The 26,718-nt window shown below is 41.2% G+C and overlaps 2 protein-coding genes across 2 annotated transcripts in view; one reads left to right on the plus strand and one right to left on the minus strand.

The window, feature by feature from the left end:
- Positions 1 to 4,709, minus strand: part of LRRC34 (leucine rich repeat containing 34) — a 28,571-nt gene extending 23,862 nt beyond the window's left edge. Inside the window, exons 1-3 of the mRNA XM_056110707.1 lie at positions 4,429 to 4,709; positions 844 to 962; positions 680 to 744 (exon numbers count right to left, since the gene is read on the minus strand). Coding sequence (XP_055966682.1) covers positions 680 to 744; positions 844 to 962; positions 4,429 to 4,709 — 465 coding nt within the window. The remainder of the gene's footprint in view (positions 1 to 679; positions 745 to 843; positions 963 to 4,428) is intronic.
- A 13,779-nt stretch (positions 4,710 to 18,488) lies between these two features.
- LRRIQ4 (leucine rich repeats and IQ motif containing 4) overlaps positions 18,489 to 26,718 on the plus strand; it is a 35,847-nt gene continuing 27,617 nt past the window's right edge. The window contains exon 1 of the mRNA XM_056110708.1: positions 18,489 to 19,508. Coding sequence (XP_055966683.1) covers positions 18,489 to 19,508 — 1,020 coding nt within the window. The remainder of the gene's footprint in view (positions 19,509 to 26,718) is intronic.

Consider the following 26,718-nt stretch of genomic DNA (forward strand, 5'->3'; position numbering starts at 1 on the left):
GTGTTGTTTCTGTCTACTAAATGTACAATGGCAACAAAACCAAGTGTTTAATATTTTGCTTTTGTTTTTCAAACACAAAAAGAACCAAATCTTTCATTTTTCAAAGTGAAGGCATTGAAGGTATGGGTCTTCCATGTGTTTTACTGCCTTTACATACCTTCTAGTTGGTCGAGTTGTTTATTTTTGTTTTTTTGTTTTTTGTTTTCAGGATGTATTTCTTGAGTAACTTATGTGTACTGTAATATTTCTTTTTCCCTTTATCTGTTTTATTTCCTCCAATGAGTGATACATGGGGGGGAGGGGGATTGCATTCCCAATGTGCCTCAAGAATTACTCCAGGTTTTGTGCTCAGGGATCACTCCCAGCAGGCTCAGAGAACCATATTTGGTGCCAGGGATTGGGCCTGAGTCAAATGTATACAAAGCAAGTGCCTTACTCACCATACTTTTTCTCTGGTGGCTGAGCTGTGTAGTTTTTTTTTCTTCCTTTTTTTCCTCTCATCTGTATCAGTTTCAATCAAATAATGATTCACTGAATTCTTATCAATGGACATCTTTTCATTATTTACTGTTCTAAGCTACCCCGAAACTAACGTATATTCGGCTTTCTTCTGCCAGGAATTTTCTTCACTTTGATTCTGATTTAATAAACTTCATTTTTCAGAAAAAGAAAATAGTACCTGAAACAATTCTGCAGCATAGAACGCACCAGTATCCCCAATGGTATTATATCTTACATCCAAACCTGGAGAATACAGACAAACAGAAGGTGATATTCCTTAAATTAAACACTTAAAGTCAGGAAAATGAAAAGCAGGAGGCAATGATTCTTATGGAGACGTACTTTCAATATTTCGGATCTTCTTTATAGTTTTACAAAGAATCCAAAAATCTTCACCTGTTAATCTTTCTACTGGTATTAAGCGATTATTACCAGCCAAATTCAATGAAATTACTTCCAGTCTGTAAAATTACAAAACGGGATTTGAAGCGCAAAGAAACTCAGTAATAAAAAAAAGTATTATTTTGTACATATATACATATATACATATTTATATATGTCATCATGGATTGCATTTATAGGAACTAAGTACATATCACATAGTGGTTTATGTTTAAACATGATATAGATAACTTAAAATTACTAAATATAAATAATATAGGTAAACTAAAATTATTGTATATCCCATTAATTTCACAAAGCAGTGGGGTTTTTTTTCTTTTTTTTTTCTTTTTTGGTCTAGAGGTGGGTGACACCTGATGGTGCTCAGGGCTTAGTCCTAGTTCTGTGCTGCTCAGGGGTTATTCCCAGTGTGCTCAGAGGACCTACCACATGTGGGGCCCAGGATTCAAAACCTGGGTCTTCTGCATGTAAGGCAAGTGTCTTGCTTCCTGTACTCTTTCTCTGGACTCTACAAAGCACTTTTTATATCGAATTTTTCCACAAAAACAAAGATTCTTAACTTTATAATGATCTTATTAAAGCCTTCAATTGTTTACATAAATTAATCTGGCTCACAAAAACAAAGACCCCAACTGGAGTCAGCAGGTCTAGTGCTCTTTGTCATATATTCCACAACCTTTGGACTTGACAACAAGGCCCCTCTTCTCTGATTATATAGTATGTCCAGGAGCCAGAGTGATGGTACAGTGGATAGGGTGCTAGCTTTGTTTGAAGCCAGCCCAGGTTCAATCCGGTCCCCTGAGCACTGCCAGAAGTGATTCCTGAGCATAGATCTGGGAGCATGCTTCGAGCACCCCCATATGTGGAATAGAAACCACTAAATAAATAAAAGTATGTCCAGTTTACTGAGTATTTCAAATGTCTGTAAAATCATACAAATACCAATAAGTGTTACTCATACTTTTTTGTCTTCCTTACCCATTTTCAATGTTTTTGTCTAGTTCACGTAACTTGTGCACTACAAAAGGATTGGTTCTCCATTTCTTTTCTATACATAGACTCAAATATTGTCTCTGAACATCACCAACAGACTCTGAAATGTTAGAAAAATAAATTTTCTAACTTTAATCGCCTCTAAATTATTCAACGAGCACTTTTTCACCCCCTCCCAACAAATACACTTCTTTCAAAGACATGTAAAAATATGCAGAGTCATGCTACAGAAGTAAATAAGATGAGATTTAGGATGAAGGAAGAGGAGAGAGAATAAAAATATCTTCTGAAACTAAACACTGAGGCACCCACTGAAGTTGGACAGACACGAACCTGGAAGTGACCCATGAGGAGAACTAACCTCCAGTAAAGAACAGGGCTTGGCAACTAAGGAAATGCTCAACATTAATCCCATCATTTGAGTAATCTTTCAACACTGTCCCCATTTTTCCAACTACCCCTCAAGCCTTCCCTTTTAGCAGACACACAGTATTTGTTTTATATTACTAGTGACAACCAAATGGCTAAAGGAATTATCAAAAATGTTAGTAAAAGAACATATTTGAAGGGGCTGGAGTAAAAGTACAGTGGGGAGGGCTTTTACCTTGCATAGTACTAACCCAGGTTCAAACCTTGGCACCCCATATGGTCCCTTGAGCCTGCCAGAGTGATCCCTGAGTGCAGAGCCTGGAGTAATCCCTGAGCACAGCTGGGTGTGGCCAAAAAGAAGGAAGGAAGGAAGGAAAGGAGGGAGGGAGGGAGGGAGGGAGGGAGAAAGAAAAAAAGAAAATCTGTGAAAATTATTATACCTTATCACAGGATTGTTAAGTCTTTGGGCTTTACTAAGCTGTCACTAACTACGCCTTCAGTGTTAATGTTTTTGTTTGTTGAGTTTAGCTGGCTTCTCCTTTCTCATCTAATTTGGTGTGTTTCTATTGGAATTGCATAACTGTGGAATTTGGAGGTGCTGGTAGGCTATGTAAGTAGCCGTATGGCCCAGAAACTTCAGGATCTGTAGAACTGGGATGAGTCTCGGGGATTGTTAGTGAAGTTGTGATGTTAGGCTGTAGGATGTTTGCATGAGGGCAGCAGCGGTGTGTGGGTGCAGTTGCCAGGGCTTTCCCAGGTTGGACCACCCCCTCCAGGGGGCGCCCAAGAGTGCTGAGCCTGGGGGACCAGTGGTGTCCAGGAGTTTTAATTGCTCGGCTTGCAACTCCTCGAAGATTCAGATCATGAATCTGAAGACCAGGGCCCAGGGCCAGTGGGTGAGCTGATGTGGCCACGGGTGTGGGCGCTGACTATCTGGTACCTTCAAACTTTCTTTTTGTAGTTTGGTTTTGGGTCATACTTGGCAGAGCGTGGACGACCATGTAACACTTGAGAGCAGCTTCTAGTGGTGCTTAGGACGCTTCCTTGGGAAAAGAACATCGGTCTCCTACATGGAAAGCATGTGTCCACTCCTTTTGGGCTCTTTCCAGCTCCTGAATTAAGGAGCTATTACAAATAAGGAACTCAAAAGACAGCTCGTTTTATGAAGACACAAGCTAAATGTAGCTAAACAAAGTCACACCAATATTGTTCCGATTCTTGGCTACAAATGTAAAGTATAAATGTCCTGCTACATTTTTTTAGTTACATTTTACTTCAGTTAAAACTCTATTAAAGTATGATGAAATCCGTGGTATGTCTGGATTTTAAGGTTCAGATATTTATTTATTTCCTATACTGAATTCCTGAGGAGAAATTTACTCAAAGCAAAACCTAGGCAGAACTAGCTATGGGCCAGATGCCAAGAATCAAACCCAAGTTTCTTTGCTTCTCATTTATGCTGAAGCTTGAATTGCAAATGATTTTAAGCTAGCAACACATTCCTGGAGAAAGGGGGATCTATCCCTACGGAGAGGGTCGCCCAGCCTTCCAGTAAGAGAAGAGCCAGTAAGGTACTGGAGAATTCCAGGGGGAAGAATTCAGATCGGAGTTTTTACTTGGAACTGGCAGTGTGACTTCGAATTAGTTACTGAAATCTTTTAAATTTCTTTCCCATCTGGCGCCAAAGGCGGAGCATACCGCCTTTCATCCCTGTCACCAGGCGGGAGCACGCTCGGGTCTGGCCGGGTCCCTGGCTACCGGCGCCCAGCGCGGATCAGAACGGAAAGGGGGGAGGGGGCGGGGAATCTGGCCTGCAGACTCTGCTGCATTCGCTAGACATGGAACATGGAACACGGAGGGGGCACATAAGTGCGATGTCTGCAAGATCTCAAGATTTTCTTAGCTCAGCGGATCTGACTTGGGGGGGGGGGGGAGGAACTAATTGATTGATTGATTGATTGATCAATCAAGCAGCGGAGAAGCCCCAGGCTCCGCTTCCAGGAGACCGGGAGTCACACCTTCCTCCAGCACACACTGTCGCACGAGGGTCTGAGCCCTGGTGGAGCTTGGGGACCCCCTCCCGCACCCCACCCCGCTCCCCAAGCCGAGGGTCTCCGGCAGCCGGCTGCGAGGACGGGCGCCGACCGACCCCCTATTTCTTACCGTGCTTTGAGGCCTGCTGAGAGTGCGCAGCCGGGGTGGGGGAGCTGTCGGGGGGGCGGCTCTGGCCCCCAGTTCCTGCCGCCGCCGCCGCCGCCGCAGGGCTGGACCTCATGCTGTCTCCGCGGGGCAGCGGCGATGCTGTCGCCTAGGCGACCGCGCGCGCCCGGCCCCGCCCCCGCCCCGCCGGCTGCCGGAGACGCTGTCTGCGCCTGCGCGTCCGGGCCGGGAGCGCGCACTCCTGGGCGCTTCCACCGCGGCCGCGGGCTCCCGGCCTCCAGCATCTCGACTCAGCGGGAAGTCGAGGGTCCCAGCGGCCGCTGATGCTCTGGAGCTTTTTTTCACCCCGGCTGACTTGAGGACCCCCCTTCGTCCTGCCTGATGGGGGGTGGGCGGGGAGGCGGGTGAGGGGGGAAGAAGTTAGGTTCCAGGACGGGAACTGCAGAGACGATTATGACACACAGTCCCGGGCCCCCCGAGTGTGCACCGGCCCGCGGGGGCAGGCCAAGAAACAGTTAACACCATCCCGACCAGGGCACGGCGCGAAGGGAGCAGGCAGGGGCATGCCAGTTTGTCTTGTGGAGGGTCGGAAAATCAGGGCAGGCTTCTCGGTGGAGGTAAGAGTATGTGGGGTGGGGGGTGGAGGGACCCTGCCAGGCGCCAAGTGCTTGATGCCCACTGGGAAGGGTAGGGACTGGCTAGCCAGGCGAGGATAGAGCGGATGGGGGGCAGGCAGTCAGATCTTGTGAGTTTCTAAGGGCCAGGAAAATTGCTCCATAGCTGGTAGCCTAAGGGGTCACTAAGGAAATAAATGATGGTTGGAGGGATCCGCCTCGGTGGGTCGGGATGGGAGATGTGTGCTGAAAGTAGGCAAAGGAGCAAACGTGATAACCTCTCAGTGTCTGTCTTGCAAAACCATAATGCCCCAAAATAGAGAGTATGGGGGAATTTGCCTGCCATGGGGGTTGGGGGAGGGCGGGAAATGGAAGAGGGGGGATACTGGGGACACTGGTGGTGGGGAATGTGCACTGGTAGAGGAATGGGTGTTTGATCTTTGTATGACTATAACTCAAACATGAAAGCTTACAACTGTATTTCACGGTGATTCAATAAAATTAAAAAAAAAAAAAGATCTTGTGAGTCTCAGAGCTGGTGGGGGTGGTGGTCTGGCAGGATTCGCGAGAGGAAGTCTGAACCAGCTGCCCAAAGAATCCAGCAGAACTGGATTCCAGGGAAATTAATAGGACGCAGTGCAACAGCCTCTTGGCACTGGGACTCAGCAGTACAGGTGGGAGGGGAGAGGTCTGGCAAGTGCCTTAGGCCCCAAAGAAGGGAGCTAGAGGTGGAGGGAGACTGAGTCTAGGGCTGGACAGAGATTTCCTGTGGGAAAGTGGAAGAAAGACCCTCAAGATCTTTGTGAAAATGGTTCAACTGTGAAAAAGAAATGTCCGAAACCACCTTCTCTCAAGCTGTTCCACGAGACACGTCCAGCCCAAGTGCTTCACTGACAGAAAGCGGTGGTGCCAGGCAACTCGGGGAGGAATACATTTCAAGCAGTACCTGAAATAATTCTTCGGGTTAAAGGGGATCATATAAAGACAGTTGATTCCGTATTCATTGGCCCCGTGTGCTCCCAAGAAAGTTGAGAATGGCTTAAAACAACGGAAATAAATGGGAATCCAGGTGCAATTCAGCCATCACTGTTTAGAGCAGGGGGTCTTCAACCTTTTCACACCTAAGGACAGCTCAGGCATACCGGACCAGCTGTTATAACCAAGGTGCTAGACCAGGTATTTTCAACCCTTCTACACCTGCAGACGGGCTAGCAGCTGAACATCACCGGCTTAAAGAATTTTGAGTTAGGAAAGAAACGGAACGTTGGGGTTTCATTGCTGTTCAGGGGATGGTGGGAAAGGTAGTAAGAAGCTCAGTATCACTCTTTGTTTTTTGGGGTATTTTTGGGGGGTGGGCACACCCAGCAATGCACAGGGGTTCCTCTTGGCTCAGACAATCAGCAATTACTCCTGATGGTGCTTGGGGGACCATATGGGATGCTGGGAATCGAATCCGGGTCGGCTGGGTGCAAGGCAAATGCCCTACCTGCTATGCTATCACTCCAGCCCTTATTTTCTTTTTTTGTTTAGAGGCCATACCTAGCGGTGCTCAGCCTATTTCTGATAGTGCTTTGGGGGATCACGCGGGGTGGGGGGGTTCCTGCATGCACTCCAGCCCTTTAAGCTCACCCACCCAATCCCTGCCCCTTGCTAGAATTAAATTTTTGATCTAGAAAGCGACTAATAAAGATCAATACAAAATAAACAGCAAAGAGCTGCTTTCATCTCACAGCACGTATAGCACTATAAAACAAGCAAACGAAAAACTATATTCTCACAACTGATGGCTGAAATGTCAAAGTCCATGTCAAATTAGATGATCAAATGTACAATTTCAGTACATTTCTCATTACCCACAATGGATTCTTGATCAAGGAGGAAAATAGTTTTTTTTTTAATAGTCTGGGTATGTAGCTTGGTGGTAGAGTTCCTGTCTTGAATGTATGACGGGGTCACCCCCCTCTCCCCAGCCTTTGAAAAGCTGATTAGTAGGGAAATAAGGGCAATGTTGGTTTCAAACTTGAAGGTTTCGCTGGGCGTTTATGTGTTAATAACTCTAAGTAGAGATCTAGCTTGAATTTGAGCTTTCTAAAAGAACCAAAGACAATACGAGTACGTCATTTCCATGCTCCATTAAAAAGGCACCATTTATGTTTGTCTTTGGCCTGGCACTTTGGTTTGGTAGATGTAGCTTTATGTAAGTAAATTAACTCATATTTGACTGTGGTTGAACCAAAATGATTATTTCTATTAGAATTAAGTCATCGGCTTTTAAGTTACATCCTGGACAGTTTTGCCTATGTTTTCCTCAGTTTTATGAGTTATAGTCTAATCTTGATGTCTTTAATTCAGTATGAGTTAACTTTTGTAAATGCTGAGAGATACAGCTCCCACTTCACTTATTTACTTGTAGCTAACTAATTTGCCTACCACCCTTTATTGAAGAGACTGTCCTCATTCCACCTCATATTCCAAGATTCTTTGTCATAGATGAATTGTCCATAGATCTGAGAGTTTATCTATGGATTCTCAATTTTGTTTCATTGGTTTAAGAGCCTAGCATCACACCTTTTTGACTACTATAGCTTTATATTACAGTTTACTGCTGGAAATGTGATACCTCCAGTCTTTTTCTCTTAAGAGTTTCTTCGGTTATTCCATACAAATTTTAGTAAGGCTCTAAGTCCTTGAGAAATGTCATTGGAATTTTAAGGGGGATTACATGAAATCTGCATAGTTCTTTGTTTGGGGTGATAATTTTGACAATATTAATTCTTCCAATAGCTCAGCGGGTAGGGCATTTGCCTTCCACGCAGCCAACATGCCGACCCGAATTCGATTCCTCCACCCCTCTCGGAGAGCCCGGCAAGCTACCGAGAGTATCTTGCCCACATGGCAAAGCCTGGCAAGCTCCCCGTGGCGTACTCAATATGCCAAACACAGTAAAAACAAGTCTCAAAAGGAAGACCATACTGGGCCTGCTCGAGAAAATCAATGAACAACGGGAGGACAGTGACAGTAAAAATTCTTCTAATACATGAGGATGGACTATTTTCCCATTTCCTGTTGTCCTCTTCTATTTCTTTAAAACGTGACATAGTTTTTGGGGTATAAATATTTTACATTATTTGTTAAGTTGATTTCTAGGTATTTAATGTTTTTAGACTTATTTTGAATGGAATTGTCTTTTTTTCTTACACTTCCAGTTAATTGCGTGCATATAGAAGTGAAACCAACTTTTGCATGTGATTTTTGTAGTCCAAGATTTTTTTATATTTATTGATTGTTCCTAAGATTTTTTGGTGGATTCATTGGAGTTTTCCATATATGTTATCATGCCACCTTCAAATAGTGATAGTTTAGCTTCTTTTCCAGTTGGATCTTTTTGGGTTTTTTTTTTCTTAACTGATTGCTGTGGCAAGGACCCAAGGCTATATTGAATGAAAGTGAATAAAGTTGTCCTCCTTGGCTCTTATCTCAGAATGAAGACTTTTTCATCATTGAGCATGATATTGGCTGTCACTGTCACTGTCATCCCTTTGTTCGTTGATTTGTGGGTGTGGGTGGGTGCCAGTAATGTCTATTCCTCCCAGCCTGAGATTTTAGCAGCCTCTCCTTACTCATCTTTCCCAACGATTGGAGGCTCTTTCAGGGTCAGGGGAATGAGTCTGTTATCATTACTATTTGATATGCCAAAAATAGTAATAGGTAGGATGTAGATGTACCAAAGTTTCTTTAACCAGTCATCTGTCTCGGGCACTAGGGTTTTTTTTCCAAATTTTGGCTAGAGTTTGAAGTTGGGGAGGTTGATTCCTCCCATTTTCTTTTTCCCAAGAATTTCTTTAGCTATTCGTGGGAGCTTATTGTTCTTTATGAATTTCAGGAGTGTTTGCTCCATTTCTTTGAAGGGATCGCATTGAATATGTACAATGCTTTGGGAAGTATTGCCATTTTGACAATGTTAATTGTCTTTTATTTTCTGAAGAAGCGTTTTGTAGCCATTTTGACAATGTTAATTGTCTTTTATTTTCTGAAGAAGCGTTTTGTAGTTTTCTTTGTACAGGTCTTTCATATCATTAGTTAAGCTGATTCCTAGGTACTTGATTTTCTGGGGCACAATTGTGAACAGGATTGGTTTTTTTTTCATGTCACATTCTTCTCTCTCATTATATGCATATAGGAAAGTCATGGACTTGTGGGTATTGATTTTTATAGCCTGCAACTTTACTCTACAAGTCTATTGTTTCTAGAAGTTTATTGGTAGAGGTTTTAGGATTCTTTAAGTATAGTATCATAAGGTAAAGGCCCTCCCGTTGATCGTCGATTTGCTCGAGAGGGCCCAGTAACGTATCCATTGGAGACTTTGTTGTTACTGTGTTTGGCATATTGAATACTCTCGGTAGCTTGCCGGGCTCTCTGAGAGGGGCGGAGGAATCGAACTCGGGTCGGCCATGCTGGCCGCTTGTAAGGCGAACGCCCTACCGCTGTGCTATCGCTCCAGCCAGTCATCTGCAAATAGTGAGAGCTTGATTTCTTCCTTTCCTACCTGAATGTCCTTAATATCTTTTTCTTGGCTAACAGCTATTGCAAGTACTTCCAGTATTATATTGAACACTAGTGGAAAGAGTGGGCATCCATGTCTCGTCCCTGATCTTAGAGGGAAAGATCGTAGCTTTTCCCCATTGAGTATGATGCTAGCCATAGGCTTGTGGTAGATGGCTTTAACTCTATTGAGGAAAATCCCTTCTATACCCATTTTGGCAAGGGTTTTCATCATAAACGGGTCCTGGATCTTGTCAAATGCTTTCTCTGCATCTATTGATATGATCATACGATTTTTATCTTTTTTTTGTTGATATGATGGATTATGGTGATTGATTTCCAAATGTTAAACCATCCTTGCATCCCAGGGATGAATCCCACTTGGTCATGGTGTATGAGGTGTATGATCCTTATGATGAGTTGTTGAATTCTATTTGCTAGTATTTTGTTGAGATCTTCGCATCGGTGTTCATCAGGGATATTGGCCTGTAGTTTTCTTCTCTTGTGGTGTCAACTTTTGGTATTAGAGAGGAAACAACTTTTGGTATTAGAGAGATTTGAGCTCGATAGAAACTGTTTGGGAGAGTTTCTGTTTCTTCAATTTCCTGGAAAAGCTTGAGAAGAACTGGCAGTAGGTCCTCTTTAAATGTTTGGAAGAATTCGCTAGTGAATCCATCTGGACCTGGGCTTTCGTTTTTGGGAAGACTTTTGATTACAGTTTCAATTTCCTTGATGATAATAGGAATATTCAAGTGTTCTAGATCTTCTTTATTCAGCCTTGAGAGATTATAGGAATCCAGAGATTTATCCATTTCTTCTAGGTTCTCTTGTTTCGTGGCATACAAACTTTCAAAGTAGTCTCTGATGATCTTTTGAATTTCATTGGTTTCTGTTGTGATATCCCCCTTCTCATTTCTGATTCGATTTATTAGGGTTCTCTTTCTCTTTCTTTCTTTGTGAGTGTTGCTAGTGATTTATCTATCTTGTTTATTTTCTCGAAGAACCAGCTCTTGGTTTCATTGATCTTTCGGATTGTTTTTGGGGTTTCCATGTCATTGATTTCTGCTCTAAGTTTTATGATTTTTTTCCCTTCTGCCTGGTTTGTGCTCCTTTTGTTGATCCTTTTCTAAGATCTTGAGCTGTGAAATCAAGTTGTTTATGTGGGTTCTTTCTTCTTTGCTGAGAAATGCTTGTAGAGCTATAAATTTTGCCCTTAACACGGCTTTAGCTGTGTCCCATAGGTTCTGGTAGCTCCTGTCTTCATTCTCATTTGTTTCCAGGTATCTTTATTTCATCCTTGACTTCCTTCCTGACCCACTCTTTGTTCAACATTGAATTGTTTAATTTCCAGATGTTTGATTTGGTTCTCCATGTCTGTGTGTGATTCGCTCCTATATTCAGTGCATTGTGGTCTGAAAAAATTGTTAACATTATTTCTATCTTCTTGATTCTATTGAGTTATGTTTTGTGGCCTAACACATGGTCTATTTCAGAAAATGTTCTGTGTGCACTGGAGAAGAATGTGCATTCTTTCTTTTTGGGTGTAAAGCTCTGTATAGGTCTATAAGCCCTCTCTCTTCTATTTCTTCCTTCAAAGCCAATGTTTTCTTGCGGAGTTTTGTTCTTTTTGATCTATCCAGAGGTGATAAGGCGATGTTGAAGTCTCCAAATACTATTGTGTTGCTAGCAATGTCCTCCTTAAAATCTGTTAGCAGTTGTTTTAAAGGTTTATATGTTCCCTCCTTAGGTGTGTATACATTTAAGAGTGTGATTTCTTCCTGTTGTACGTATCCCTTGAAAATAGAAAATGGCCTTTGCTGTCCCTTCTAATATTTTTCAACCTGTAATTTAAGTTGTCAAATACTAGTATGGCCACACCAGCTTTTTTGAGGGATCTGTTTGCTTGCAGGATTGTTTTCCATCCTTTCACTTTGAGTCTGTGTTTGCTATGACTGTTCAGATTTCTTGTAGGCAGCAGAATATTGAATCCATTTCCTTCTGCCTGGTTTGGGCTCTACTCTGTGTCTCTTAATTGGTGAATTTACACCATTGACGTTGAAAGAGATTATTAGTATGGGGTTTTGGGTCTTTCTGTAAGGATTTGTTGTGCTTCTAGGGTTTGTCTTATCTTATAGTAGCCCCATTAGCCCTTCTTTTAGGTTTGGTTTTGAGTCTATGAAGTTCCTGAGCTGTTGTTTATCCACAAAATAGTGTACCATTCCTTCTAGTTTGAGCGAGAGTTTAGCCAAATAGAGTATTCTTGGTGAAGCATTTATTTCAGTGAGTTTTTTCACTATATCCCACCATTGCCTTCATGCTTGGAGGGTTTCCTATAATAGGTCTGCTGTGAATCTAAGGGGTTCTTCTTTGTATGTGATTTCCTTCTTTGACCCTGCAGCTTGCAGTATTGTGTCTCTATCTGTGGCATCCATCATTCTAACTATGATATGTCTTGGAGTGTTTTTTGTTAGGGTCTCTTTTAGCTGGCACCCTTCGGCCTCCTTGAATCTGAATGGCTGCATTGTTCAGCTCTGGGAATTTTTCAGCAATGATTTGTTTAACCGTGGCTTTTTCATTGTGATTGTTTTTCTAACCTTCTGGTACTCCAATGATTCTAATGTTGTTCCTCTTGGAATCATCTCTGAAGACTCTTATCCACTCTAGTGTTATTTTGAGGTCTCTTGTCATTGTTTGTTGTTGCCTGTAGGCTTCCTGCAGCTGATCTTCCAGCTCACTGATTCTGTCTTCAGCTGTAGCCATTCTACTGTCGAGGGCACACACTGAGTTTTTTATTTCATCTACCGAATCCTTTTTTCATGACACTTCTGTGCATAGCTTTCCAGTTTCTGCTCTCATTTCTTCCTGTAATATCTCGATTGTCCAATCCATTGTTTCTTTCATGTCCTCCTTTAATTTATTGGATAACTGTGTCACTGTTTCTTTGAGTTCATTGAACATCTTCATTACTTCATAACTGCATTCTTTATCAGAGAGATTCCATAGGTGAGTAACATCTAATGAGGCTTCTGGACTCTTTTCAATGTCCTCTCCTCATGGTGGGGATATGCGTTGTTTCTTTATGTTGGTGTGGTGGTATGGAGACTGAGATGTTACACGAGATTGCTGGGTATGAGTAATTTACCATTAAATATCACGTAGTGGTGTGAGTGTTAGCCGGCCCAAAATTATGCCACGCCCACTTCTACGGAGACCTCGCCTCAGGGATGAACAGTAAGAGACTCAGGGATGGTGGGCGGCCCAGGGTCCTAGAGAAAGACTGTGGTGCAGATGCAGGGAAAGCGAAGTTCCGGGTTTGAATGACTGACCTGAGGGATGGAAAAGACCGGGCGCAGTGTTAGGGATGAACAGGAAGAGACTCAGGGATGGTGGGTGGCCCAGGGTCTTAGAGGATGCCTGGAGCACAGACGCGTGGAAAGCAAAGTCCTGGATTCGAATAATGACTGATCTGAGGGATGGAGAAAACCAGGTGCAGCGTTGGGGTCGAACAGGAAGAGGCTGGGAATTTTATTCTTGGGGAGATTTTTGAATTGCTATTTCAATTTCCTTACTTATGATTGGTCTGTTCAGAGTTTCTACTTCCTCCTGCTTCAGTCTTGGGAATCTATAATTCTTAGAATTCATTCTTTTCTTCAGGTTCTCCAGTTCAGTGGCATAGAGTTGTTCATAGTTATCTCTTATCATCTGTCGTATGTCTTATATCTCTGTTGTAATTTCTCCCTTTTTGTTTATCATCTAATTTATTTAGAATTTTTTCTTCATGAGTCTAGTTAGGACATTGTCAATCTTGCTTATTCTTTGAAAAACCAGCTCCTGATTTTATTGATCTTTGTATTATTTTATTGATTTCTGCTCTTAATTTTTATTATTTCCTTCATTCTACTTGTTGTTCTTTTTCTGATTTCTTTTTTTTCTTTTTAGTTAGTGAATCACCATGAGGTACAGCTACAGGCTTACAAACTTTCATGCTTGCATTTCAGTCATACAATTATTGAGTATCCATCCCTCCACCATTGCTCATTTCCAACCACCAATGGTCCCAGCATCCCTTCCACGACCCCCATCCCATCCCCTCCACTCTACCCTGCCTCTGTGTCAGGGCATTCCCTCTTGCTCTCTCTCTTTTTGGGTGTTGTGGTTTGCAATAGAGGTATTAAGTGGCCATCCTGTTTGGTCTATAGTCTACTTTCAGGTCACATCTTCTTTTCCTGATTTCTAATGCTTTGAGGTGAGGTCATTGATATGAGCTTTTTCCTCTTTCCTGGTAAAAGGTAAAAAGGTAAAGGCCCTCCCGTTGATCTTCGATTTGCTCGAGCGGGCCCAGTAACGTCTCCATTGGAGACTTTGTTGTTACTGTGTCTGGCATATCGAATACTCTCGGTAGCTTGCCGGGCTCTCCGAGAGGGGCGGAGGAATCGAACTCGGGTCGGCCATGTTGGCCGCTTGTAAGGCGAACGCCCTACCGCTGTGCTATCGCTCCAGCCCATATATTGCTATGAACTTCCCCTTTAGTATTGCTTTGCTGTGTCCCATAGGTTCTGATAGTTTGTGTTTTTATTCTCATTTATTTCAAGAAGTATTTTTATTCTTTGATCTCCTCTTTGACCCAGCTGTAATTTAGCAGTATGTCTCAGTTTCCAAATGTTGGTGCTTTCCCCAACTTTTTTTTACAATTGATTTCTACCTTCATGGCAATGTGGTCTGCAAAGAGACTTGATGTGACTTTTTGTGTGTGTGTGGGTATTTGAATTGTGTGACATTATGTGATCTATCCTGGGGAATATTCCATGTGCACGTGAGAAGATTGTGTATTCAGCTTTTTCAGGATAGAGGGTACTGTAGATGTCTACTAGTCTCAATTCTTTCAATCCCTCATTTAGGACTCTTGTTTCTTTATTTATGTTCTGTTTAGTTGATCTATCCAATGATGAGAGTTGACTATTGAAGTCTCCCACTACTATTTTGTTGCCACCAGTGTATCTCCTCGAGTCTGTTAGAAGTTGCTTTTTAAACTTTGCATCTCTTCATTGCATATATAGGTGAGGATTAGGTACTCTTGATCTGTCATTCTCTTAACCAATAATGCTATTTGGTCTGATACAAGTATGACAATCTTTGCTGTATTTCGTCTGCTAGCAGACTTTCACTCTGAGTTTGTGCTTATTGTGAGAGTTTAAGTGTATCTCAGAAGCAACTGAATGGTGAACTTCTGTGCTGCTTTTATTTTATTTTATTTTATTTTCACTTTTTGGGTCACACCCAGCGATGCTCAGGGTTACACCTCACTCTCACTAAGGAGGTACTCCTGGCAGTGCTCGGGGGACCACACAGGATGCTGGGGATCGAACCCAGGTCGACCACATGCAAGGCAAACGCCCTACCCACTGTACTGTCACTCCATCCCCTTCTGTGCTGCTTTCTGGGTCTCATTCTCCTAAAGAGCCGTGAATATAGTCTCAGGGCTAGGATGAAAGAGACGTTACTGGGGCCTGCTCGAGGCAATCAACGATTAACAGGATGATGAATGAATGAATGAATGAAACAATATCTTGAGAAGGTTATTAATATCCTCTCAAGTAATATTAATATAAAATCCCGTATATATGACTTGAGTGGAAAACTATGTAGGCAAGCTTAGATTTTCTAGAGAATCTCAAAAGATTCATCAATAATAAAGTGTGATACTGTAATATAATAGGATATACTTACTTGATCTAACTTCCTGTTTCCAACACAAGTGGAAAGGGTGAGAAGAACATTTTTATTCATTTATAATAAACCCTTTTCATCCACATCTGAATTGAAGCTAAATAGGTAACTTAATGGGTTCCTAAAGAGTTTTGGGTTGGTTATCCATTAAATTCTAATGACTTTTTTTTGCCGGGCTTTGCTGTGTGGGCAAGATACCCTTGGTAGCTTGCCGGATGCTCTGAGAGGGGCGGAGGAATTGAACCCAGGTCGGTCAGGTTGCCTACGCACAAGGCAAACGCACATAACTTTATTATTAATTATTCTAAGTCTTTGAAGAATGTTGTTTGCATCCAGATAGGGATTGTATTAAATATACATACAGGATGAACATTTTGTCATTTTGAATATATATAATTACATATATATATAAAATTTAAGCAGGATGGTCATTTTATGAATATTGATTCTTCCCATCCATGAGCATGGGATATTTTTATGTTTTCTAAGATCTTCCATCTATTTAAGTGACTTAAAAGTTTTCATGGTATAAATCTCACACCTCTTTTGTTAAATTGTAATCCTGTTAAATTGTTAAATTCCTAGGTCCTTGATGATTTTGAACACTATTTTTAATGGTCTAAACTCTTTGATCACTTTCTTCTGTACTATATTGTGTATAGGAATATGATTTATTTTTGTATATTGACTTTATATACACTTTACTATATTGGTGTATTGTTTCCAAAAGCTTTTTTGGTGGATTCTCTAGGGTCTTTATGTATTTTATAATGTCATTGCAAATAGTGATAATTTGACATCTTCGATTCCTCCACCCCTCTCAGAGATCCCAGCAAGCTACCGAGAGTATCTCGCCCACATGGCAAAGCCTGGCAAGCTCCCTGTGACACATTCGATATGTCAAACACACTAACAACAAGTCTCACAATGGAGACATTACTGGGCCCACTCGAGCAAATCGATGAACAATGGGAGGACAGTGCTACAGAACTTTCCCAATTTGGATCCTTTTGATTTCTTTTTCTTATCTTATTTACATAGCTAAGACTTCTAATATTATGTTGGATAAAAGAGGAGGCAGAGAACATTCTTGTATCTGATCTCAGCGAGAATGTTCTCAATTTTTCACAGTTAAGAATGATACTTGCTTTGGGCTTGTTATAGATGATTCCATTCTTACATACAGTAATTGAGTAACTGAAAAGGCTATTATAAATTCTGGTCTTAAAATGTACTTATGTAAAGTCTGCTAATATATACCATTTATATAGCTTTCAGAAGGCTATCAAATTTAATAGATACATGATATATGTATGTAGCTATATATATTAGTAAGGTGAAATAGTAAATGCACAAACATATTCAGATATTCTAGGTAGCTCTCTTCATGAAACAAAAGAAATGTTAAAAAATAAGTTATTTAATGTATCTGGTAGCTCCAAGATATTTGTATTAACCTTGATCAAGACAATTACTCCACATAAATTTTTTCCCAGATGACTGTTGGAAAACAATAAAAGAAAATCAAGCCTGAAGCATCACACTTGATAATTATTCTAATTTAAAAAACCAAACTTCTTGTGAGTAGTGTTAAAAAACAGGTGGGGTGAAATTAATTTATTTTCTCTGTTTCTGTAGCCACTTCCCATTATTTTCTGGGAAGAGTGCTTTGTTGTTATTTCAGTTTTTAATCTGTAAATCAAGAATCTGAAGGGGACCTCCTTCATAATTATGGGGATTAAATAGGTAGATATAAGTAAAACCTGGATCACATAATAAGTATATTAAGTGTTTGCCATTTTATAGTATCACCTCTGTCTATATTCTATGAGTTTTCAAGGATCCTTTAGCATTTTCAGTAGTTTGTATTTAGGAGACTGGGGATTTTTTCTATAGTACTAAATGAGTTTTTTTTTTTGAGGCTAGTCATAGCAACATAGACCCAAAGCACATGTTGTGTTGCAAGGAGGATAGATATTAATTATGGAGCTAGAAACAAACTAAGTTCCACCAATGGAATGTGCCTTGGATGAAAGGCCGAGTCCTCCCGCAGCAAGTCCCCATCCTTGAAGGCAGGTCAAAGAGATATCATCACACTTACTGCTATGTTGTCATAGTCTTCTTTCACTAACCCCTTAGGCTTTTAAATATGCATAGACATGCATATGCATATGTTTATTAATGGCCAAGAATTTAGTCTGCTATCTATAATAAAATATTGACATTATGTTTATAAGTTTTATAAAACTAAACATGCATATCTGCCAGTTTTGCTCGAATTATTCAAGATCAACTTTTGCAATTCTAGGTTCTTTGCATTTTCATATATTAATTTTGTGGTCAATTTATGTTAGAAAACAGACAGATTATCTTGCTAAGATTTTGATTGGGGTGCATTGAATCAATCGATCCATTTAGGGAGTATTGGCATTCTAAAACCATTGGGTGCTCTATTATTTCTCTCCACATATTGAGGTACTTAGCTTCTTTTTTGATTACAGATTCAGTACTTTTCTAATCACTACAATTTCTAAGGATTGGCCCAGGGACTAAGCTCCTCCCTCTTTATAGGTGTAGGGTTCCAATCCCATGAGAAAAGAGATCTCTCTACTTTTAATCCAGGCCACAATTTCTCCAAGACTATTTAGTCAGCCCAAGTCTAATGTAGAAGAATCAGTTTGCGGAGAGAACTGATTGAATGTGAAACTACTCCAAACTTCAAGTCACCGTGACAGTTCACACGTGCCTATTAAAACGTCAACTGATTTCTCCTTGTCACAGAAATTCCTGTGCCTGTGTCTATGTAAGGTTTCTCTCTAAGTCCCAAATCTGAAAGTGGCACTTGGCATGAACAACCAGGTCTACTTTAACTTTTTCTATTCATGATGCTTTTTTATCCAAGAAACGCAGACTCGGTGAGCACTGCCAGAAATACCCCAGAATCATTATGTCTTTGATTTTTTTAATTAAATGTTTTTTTCTGCATTTAGGAACCTTTTATTGTTGCCATTTTTAAAGATAAACCCAGCATTCAATTATATGACACAGTATGAGGTCACCCGTGTTTAAGAAATCAGGGGCTAAATGAATTATCACCCACAAATCATAGATAAGCCCTGATTTTTTTCTCTCTTTTCACAATGTTTCAGATTTCGAATATTTGAAATTTCCATCAAAATAATGTCAACTGAGATCCAATCAATATCAACTTCATCTAAATTTCGTTTTGGAAATGATCCAGTACAGGTTTCTGATAGAACATATTTCATGGATGCTGCTAATATGAACTTGACTACCTTTCCGTTAGACATCCTACTATTAAAGGAATTAGAAGAAGTGCATCTAGAAAATAATCAGATCGATGAAATCCCCACAGATATTGAGAACTTAGAGAATGTCAGAATCCTCTACCTGAACAAAAACAAACTGAGCAAATTGTGTCCAGAGCTGGGGAAACTGAGTAAACTAGAGGGCTTGGACCTGAGCAACAACCCCCTCCTGGGCTCCTCCCTGCATGTCCTAGGCAATATTCACTCACTGCGCGAGCTCCGACTCTACAACAGCAACCTAGAGGAGATTCCGGTTGACATCTGTAAATTCCTTCATCATTTGGAGCTGCTCGGACTGAGTGGTAACAACCTAAAAGCTCTGCCCAGGGAAGTAATGACTCAGATCAAACTGAGGGAGATCTACTTGAAGCATAATCAATTTGAAAATTTTCCTCCAGAACTCTGCATGCTCCCCAATCTGGAGATCATTGATTTTGATGAGAACAAGTTAAGTATCATCCCAGAAGAAATCAAGGACCTAAAAAAGTTACAGAAGTTTTATGTGGCATACAACAACTTGTCCTTTCTACCCGAGTCGCTGGGACAATGTAGTTATCTCTCGGTCTTGGATTTATCCTATAACTACCTTCATTCCATCCCACAAAGCCTGGCTGGGCTCTTGGAGATGACTGAACTGGGTCTGAGTGGGAACAACCTGGGGAAGATACCACAGTTCATCTGTAAGTGGACCTCGCTGCACCTGCTCTACCTTATGAACACTGGTCTACCAGCACTGCGCCGCTCCTTCCGGCATCTGATCAACCTGCGCTTCCTGGATCTCAGCCAGAACCTTCTGGATTGCTGTCCCCAATTTATCTGTACAATGAAGAATCTGGAAATTCTGGCGCTGGATGATAATAAGCTATGGAAGGTACTGGTTGCCTTCCTGGCTATCACTGTGCTCTTCTCTGGGGCCCTTACTACCCCAAATTGTATGGTTTCTTGTCCAACATCAACGAATTTGAATTGACTTTATGAGTAACAATTTGGACATACCAAATAAAGTGATTATATATATGTATATATACATACATATATATATCACTCCCCTACCACATAACAATAACCATATAGTTATTTAGACTATTTAGTTTATAGCTTGCTGCAGGTTGACTTTAGGTTGACCTTGCGACCACTCACTACTTTCGGAGCAATAGCACAGTGGTAGGACGTTTGCCTTGCACGCAGCCAACATGGTCGACCTGAGTTCGATTCCTCTGCCCCTCTCGGAGAGCCAGGCAAGGTACTGAGAATATCTTGCCCGCAGGGCAGAGCCTGGCAAGCTACCCGTGATGTACTCGATATGCCAAACACAGTAACAACAAATCTCATAATAGAGACGTTACTGAGCCCGCTTGAGCAAATCAACGAACAACGGGAGGACCGTGACAGTATTTAGACTATGACAGCCACTGGTTATTTAACATAGACTGGAAGAAACAACCTCTGGGTCTACAACTGGTTCTAAGAACTAAATTGACATAAAACGATGAATGTGTGAAAAAGCTTATATATTTAAAGTTTTTTATTTTATAAGTTAGTTCACAATATTTGATTACATTTAATATTCAAACACCAATCCCTCCACCGTTACACCTTCCCACCACCAAATTTGGGATGTTTCCATCCCAAGCCCCAAGCCCTGTCCCAAAACAAACCAAAAGAATATATTTTGTATTGTCTGTTATGAAAAACTGCTGAACATGCTGACAAAAAAATGTTCATATAGGAAACAGTGTGAAGACTGTTGTATTTTGGCAGGAGCCATTAAGACATTCTATAGGATACACTAACATGTTAAAGTTTGGGTGATGTGAGCTTTGGTATATATATGTATATAGATAGATAGATAGATAGATAGATAGAAATAGATATCTGAATATACGTATATATGCATATATATTTCCCTCTATGATTTGTTGCCTACTGTCTGAACCCCATAAAATATGGTATGGTAATTATGGAGAATGGGTAGGGAATATCTTATGTTGTGTCCAGGAATATGTTCACTCATCTGTGAGGCTCAGCTTGAGCATCTGGGGAGCAGCCTTGAGCATGGCAGCAGTTGGGTTATGTAGGTTGGCTGCCAGTGCTGGGTCCCTTAGGGTGGGGAGGGCTCTCACCCACCCCCTCTGGGGTACCCCAAGTGAAAACAGCCTGGTGCAGAGTCTGGTGGCATGGCTATGGGAGCCTCATGTCATGCTCCCTTCCAGGAGAAGCAGCCACGAGATCTCGATTGTGGCTGATTACGAGATTACCCAGCATCGGCAGGAGGTGGCTATTTTACTTGATTTTTACATGTATATGTGACCCTTCAAAAGAGAATAAAGACTTGAAGTGAGGAGCCTCTGATAACTTTTTAAAAAATTTTTATTAGTGAAACACCATGAGGTACAGTTGTAGACTTACAAATTTGGGGGCTTGGGTTTCAATTATACAATGATCAAGTACCCATCCCTCCACCAGTGCCCATTTTCCACCACCACAGATCCCAGTACCCCTCCCACACCCCATTCCCCCCTGTCCCATCCTGCCTCTGTGGCAGGGCTTTCCTTTTGTTCTCTCTCTCCTTTGGGTGCTGTGGTTTGCAAAAGAGGCATTGAGTGGCAATCATGTTCGGTCTATAGTTTACTTTCAGCATACTTCTCCCATCCTGGGAGGATCCTCCTAACACCCTTTATTTGGTGTTCCCTTCTCTATCTGAGCTGCCTTTTCCCCAAGCCTGTGTGGCTGGCCTCCAAGCCATGGAGTAAACCTCTGGGTACTTATCTCGGCTATTCTTGAGTGTTATTCTCTATTTTGTTACTTTATGTTCCCCAGATGAATGCAATATTTCTATGTCTATCCCTCTCTTTATGACTCATTTCGCTTAGCATGATACTTTCCATGTAGTACCACATGTATGTAAATTTCATGGCTTCATCTTTTCGAACAGCTACGCAGTACTCCATGGTGTAGATGTACCAAAGTTTCTTTAACCACTCATCTGTTCTCAGGCACTCAGGTTTTTTCCAGAGACTGGCTATTGTAAAGAGTGCTGCAATGAACAAACAAGTGCAGATCTCACTTCGACTATACTTTTTTGCCTCTCTGGGATATATTCCCAGGAGTGGTATTGCTGGGTTAAATGGAAGCTCAATTTCTAATTTTTTGAGAATCGTCCATACTGTTTTCCAAAAGGCTGAATCGGTTGGCATTCCCACCAGCAGTGAAGGAGGGTCCCTTTCTCGCCACATCCCTGCCAGCACTGGTTGCTTTTGTTATTTTAGATGTGGGCCAGTCTCTGTGGTGTGAAATGACATCTCATTCTGGTTTTGATCTGCATCTCCCTGATGATTAATGATGTAGAGCATTTTCTCATGTGCCTTTTTGCCATTCAACTTTCTTCTTTGAGAAAGTTTCCGTTCATTTATTCACCCCATTTTTGATGAGTTTGGATGTTTTCTTCTTGTGGAGTTCAACCAGTACTTTATGTATCGTTGATATCAACCCCTTGTCAAATGTGTATTGGGCGAATATCCTTTCCCATTCTGTAGAGGGGACTTTCCTTAGTATAGTTAAAGCCATCTACCACAAGCATACAGCAAGCATCATCCTCAGTGGGGAAAAACTGAGAGCCTTCCCTCTAAGATCAGGGACTAGAAAAGGATGCCCACTCTCTCCACTGCTGTTCAATATAGTACTAGAAGTACTTGCAATAGCGGTTATGCAAGAAAAAGATGTCAAGGGCATTCAGGTAAGAAAAGAAAAAAATCAAGCTCTCACTATTCGCACATGATATGATACTATACCTAGAGAACCCTATAACCTCTACCAAAAAACTCCTAGAAACAATAGACTTGTATAGTAAAGTTGCAGGTTATAAAATCAATACCCAAAAGTCTATGGCTTTCCTATATGCAAACAGTGAGAAAGAAGAAAGTGACATAAAAAAACAATCCCGTTCACAATTGTGCCCCAGAAAATCAAGTACCTAAGACTCAGCTTAACTAAGGAAGTAAAGGACCTGTACAAAGAAAACTGCAAAATGCTACTTTAGGAAATAAAAGAGGGCACGAGAAAATGGAAAGATATCTCCTGCTCATGGATCAGGAGAATTAACATTGTCAAAATGGAAATACTCCCCAAAGCACTGTACAAATTCAATGTGATCCCTTTAACAATAACCATGACATTCTTCAAAGAAATGGAGCAAAAACTCCTGAAATTCATATGGAACAATAAGCCCCCACAAATAGCTAAAGCAATTCTTGGGAAAAAGAAAATGGGAAGAATTAACCTCCCTAACTTCAAACTCTACTATAAAGCAGTAATAATTAAAACAGCATGCTACTGGAACAAAGGCAGAGCTGTAGACCAATGGAACAGGGTTGAATATACTGACATCTCTCCTCAATCATATGATCATCTAATCTTTGATAAGGGAGCAAGAAATGTGAAGTGGAGTAAGGAAAGCCTCTTTAACAAATTGTGCTGGCAAAACTGAACGGCTACATGCAAAAAAAATAATGGGCTCAGATCTCTCCCTAACACCATGTACAAAAGTAAGATCAAAATGGATTTATGACCTCAACATCAGACCGGAATCCATAATGTTTATTGAAGACAAAGTTGGCAAAGCCCTCCATGACATTGAAACTAATAGTATCTTCAAAGATGTCTCACCACTGGCCAAGCACCAAAGATGTCTCACTACTGAAAGAGATAGACAAGTGGGACTATCTTAAACTAAGAAGCTTCTGAACCTCAAAGAGCCTCTGATAACTTTTAGGAAAAAACCAAGTTTCTGAATTATTGACAAGGGATTTTGGCTATGAGTAGTAAATAGTGAAGGGTGAGTAGATAGATAGGGATGAGTTTAACAAATTTGTGCTTACGGCCTTCTGGCTCCCATTCCCATCTCTGGTGGTAAGACGTCTCTGTCCTTACTTAAGGAAGTAAGGTTATTTCACACAGGTTATTTCTCTCCTACTTTCAGGACATACAAGTCAGGGTCATCTTTGAGCAGTAATTGTTTCTCAAATAACTTTTAACACATTGGCTTCTGTGATGCAATTTGTGTTAATTAAGCCACATCCAAGTGTGAGTCACAGGTTGTGCATGCTAGTGTCACTGTGTCTGTTAAAAATCATAATTGGGCCAGAGAGATAGTACAGTGAGTAAGGCACTTGCCTTGCATTCGGCTAACCTGGGTTCAATGTCCGGCACTCCATATGGTCCCTCGAGCATCAGGAGTGATCCGTGAATGCAGAGTCAGAAGTAAGCCCTGGGCGCGACCAGGTGTGGCTCCACATCACAAAACCAAAAAGTTAAAAGTAATCATTATTCGAGAGTGACATACCTTGGGGTAACATTCTGGGCCCTATCATTCACAGCTTTTTGACTGGTTAATATTATCCTCAATGATATATTTTGATATTGAAGTATCAGAGCTTAACTAAGTTTTCAAGGACATACACCTGTAAGTGATTGAGCCAGGTTTCAACTCAGAGCTGCTGGATTTTACAGAATTTCTACAGCGATTACCTCCTCCTAACAGGATTTCCTTAAATATCAGGAATTTCTGGAAGATACTATCTTAGGTCTTATTATTTCATTCATAGATAACTGCAAAAGAATTGCTCTTGATATTCTGTTTTTCTGTAGTATAGTCTGTTCAGACTGATAATCCTAAAGGCCAAAGTCAAGAAGACTGAAAAGGTAAAGTTCTGAGAGTGTTCCTGTGGCAACCCCCCTCCCCCCCAACATGCATGCATAAAAACTGAAATACAACACACGGGGGGACTCACTGAGAAAATTCTCAAGAGAACATAGCCATCATATTTTGTAGATTTGCTGCTGCAGAACAGAGAAATGTGAAAAATCCAAAGCTAAGGAAGGCTTCCCAGAGTTGTAGGAGGGGAAAATCAGATTGAAAGAGAAAAGGTACTGATAGACTAGCACCAGGCATAAATAAGATGCCCTTAAGGCTGGGAGCAATAAGTGTGAATGCAGAGGTGTTTTACAGACATATAGCTTTGTATCTGTATCCACTGAAGTGGGTGAAGATACTAGGAACTAATCAACTTACAGACAATCTCAGGCCACCATCCTGATGTGAGCTCTGGCCAGCTGCAACCACAGATAGCTTAGCTATCTGATGAGTTTCCCAAAGGTGCATGCACTAGACTTAATCTCCAACCTAAGAGCAGGGCACTAAATCAGTATGGTCTAAGAGTTTGAGATTTGTGCATCTCTCTGCTGAGCTGGAGAGAAACTGAGAACTGGCTGGGTTCAACATAGGTGATGCAGCTATCCCAGGCATATCTGTGAGCATCCAGTCTGGAAAATGAACCCAACCCGAAAGGTTTGCAGCCACAGTCAGCTGAGATCAAAGGAAAATTTGCTCAGCTTGGGAACGCTAGTCCTAAATGTCCATTTCGGGGAGTGGGGGGGCTGTTCTCAACCTACAGGTTTTATTGAGGTTCAGTTCTGTTACTCACTTCCTTAAAGGGAAAGATAGTAGCAGTTAGCAACAGTCAACACAGTGCTGTTGCAGCTGTTCTGGAGAGAATCCTTGTGCTCTAGGACATGCTGGGAGCAGCCCCTGCATGGTTATTAGTACTGGCAAATGCAAATCCTGAGTGGATATGAAGATCAGTTTTCTAAACATCTATTATTAGGACACAGGATCATAATTCCAGTTATTAACCAAGTCAGATCGATGGCCTTGCCAAATCAATTGCAAGACATCAGCAACTCTGAGCCCTGACCAGCTAAACATCACTGCTATGGCAGCTATTGGGGACCAGCAACAACAAATCCTCAGCCATTATTCAGGCAAACAAGATACAGATTCACTCTTGCAAACATCATCCCCCTGAATTTTGCTTGGATCACCTGGTACTCTGATCACCACTCCTAGACTTCTTGTAACACCAGGTTCAATGAAAGAAAAAAAAATAGAGGAATTCAATTGCTTTGATGAGTAGGGTCAAAATCCCAGGATGGTCTTCAGACACCAGAGATTTCTAATTGTTGAGAAAGACTTTAGAACAATGTTGGGGTCGGGGCAATAGTACATCGTGTAGGGTGTTTGCCTTGCACGCGGCCGACCTGGGTTCGATCCCCAGCATCCAATATGGTCTCCCCAGCACCGCCAGGAGTCATTCCTGAGTGAAGAGCCAAGAGTAACCCCTTAGCATCGCTGGGTGTGACCCCATCCAAAGCAAAATAAATAAAACAATGTTGCCGGGCTCAATGAACAGAAGAATTCAGTGGAAGAGACCAGTAATAATCTTTTGACAATCTCTAGTACCTCATGTGGTTCTCCAAGCACCATCAGGAATAACTCCTGAGTGTATAGCCAGAAGTAACCCCTGAGCATTGCTGGGTATGACACAAAAGCTGAAAAGGGAAATAAAAAAAGATTAAAACCTCAAGGAAAACATCAGTGAAAGTATCCACGATAACGACCTCAGAGATGTTTTCATCGAATCAACGCCATTGGGAAAGAAAACAAAAATAAATGGAACTACAGAAAACTAAAAAGATTTGCATGGTAATAAATTATTACTACAATAAAGACACTCATTAGGAGAAAATATACCTACAGTATACATTAGATATAGGGATTATAGGGGTGATAACCAAGATATATTAGGCACTCACAAGGTCAATAACAAGAACAAAATGAATAATCCCTAAAATATGAGAGAGATGAACAGATACTTCTCTGAGGAAGACGTATGGATAGCCAGTAGTCATATGAAAAGTATTCATTGTCACTTATTAGGAAATTGCAAATCAAAACAACATGAGATATTTCATACCAGTGAGAATGGCATATATGAAAAAGACTGGAAACACTCCATCAAAAAATGGGGAGAAGAAATGAACAAAAACTTCCTCAAAGAAGTTCAAATGGCCAAAGGCACAGATGTTCTTCATCACTAATCATAAGGGAGATGTGAACCAAAACAACAATAAGATATTATCTCAGACCACAGAGTGGGATACATCCAAAAGAACAAGAACAACCAGTGCTGGCACAGATTCAGGGAGAAAGGGACTCTCATTCATTGCTGGTGCGAATGCTGACT

The sequence above is a fragment of the Sorex fumeus genome, unplaced genomic scaffold, assembly GCF_029834395.1.
Source record: "Sorex fumeus unplaced genomic scaffold, SorFum_2.1 ptg000010l, whole genome shotgun sequence".
Lineage (NCBI taxonomy): Eukaryota > Metazoa > Chordata > Mammalia > Eulipotyphla > Soricidae > Sorex > Sorex fumeus.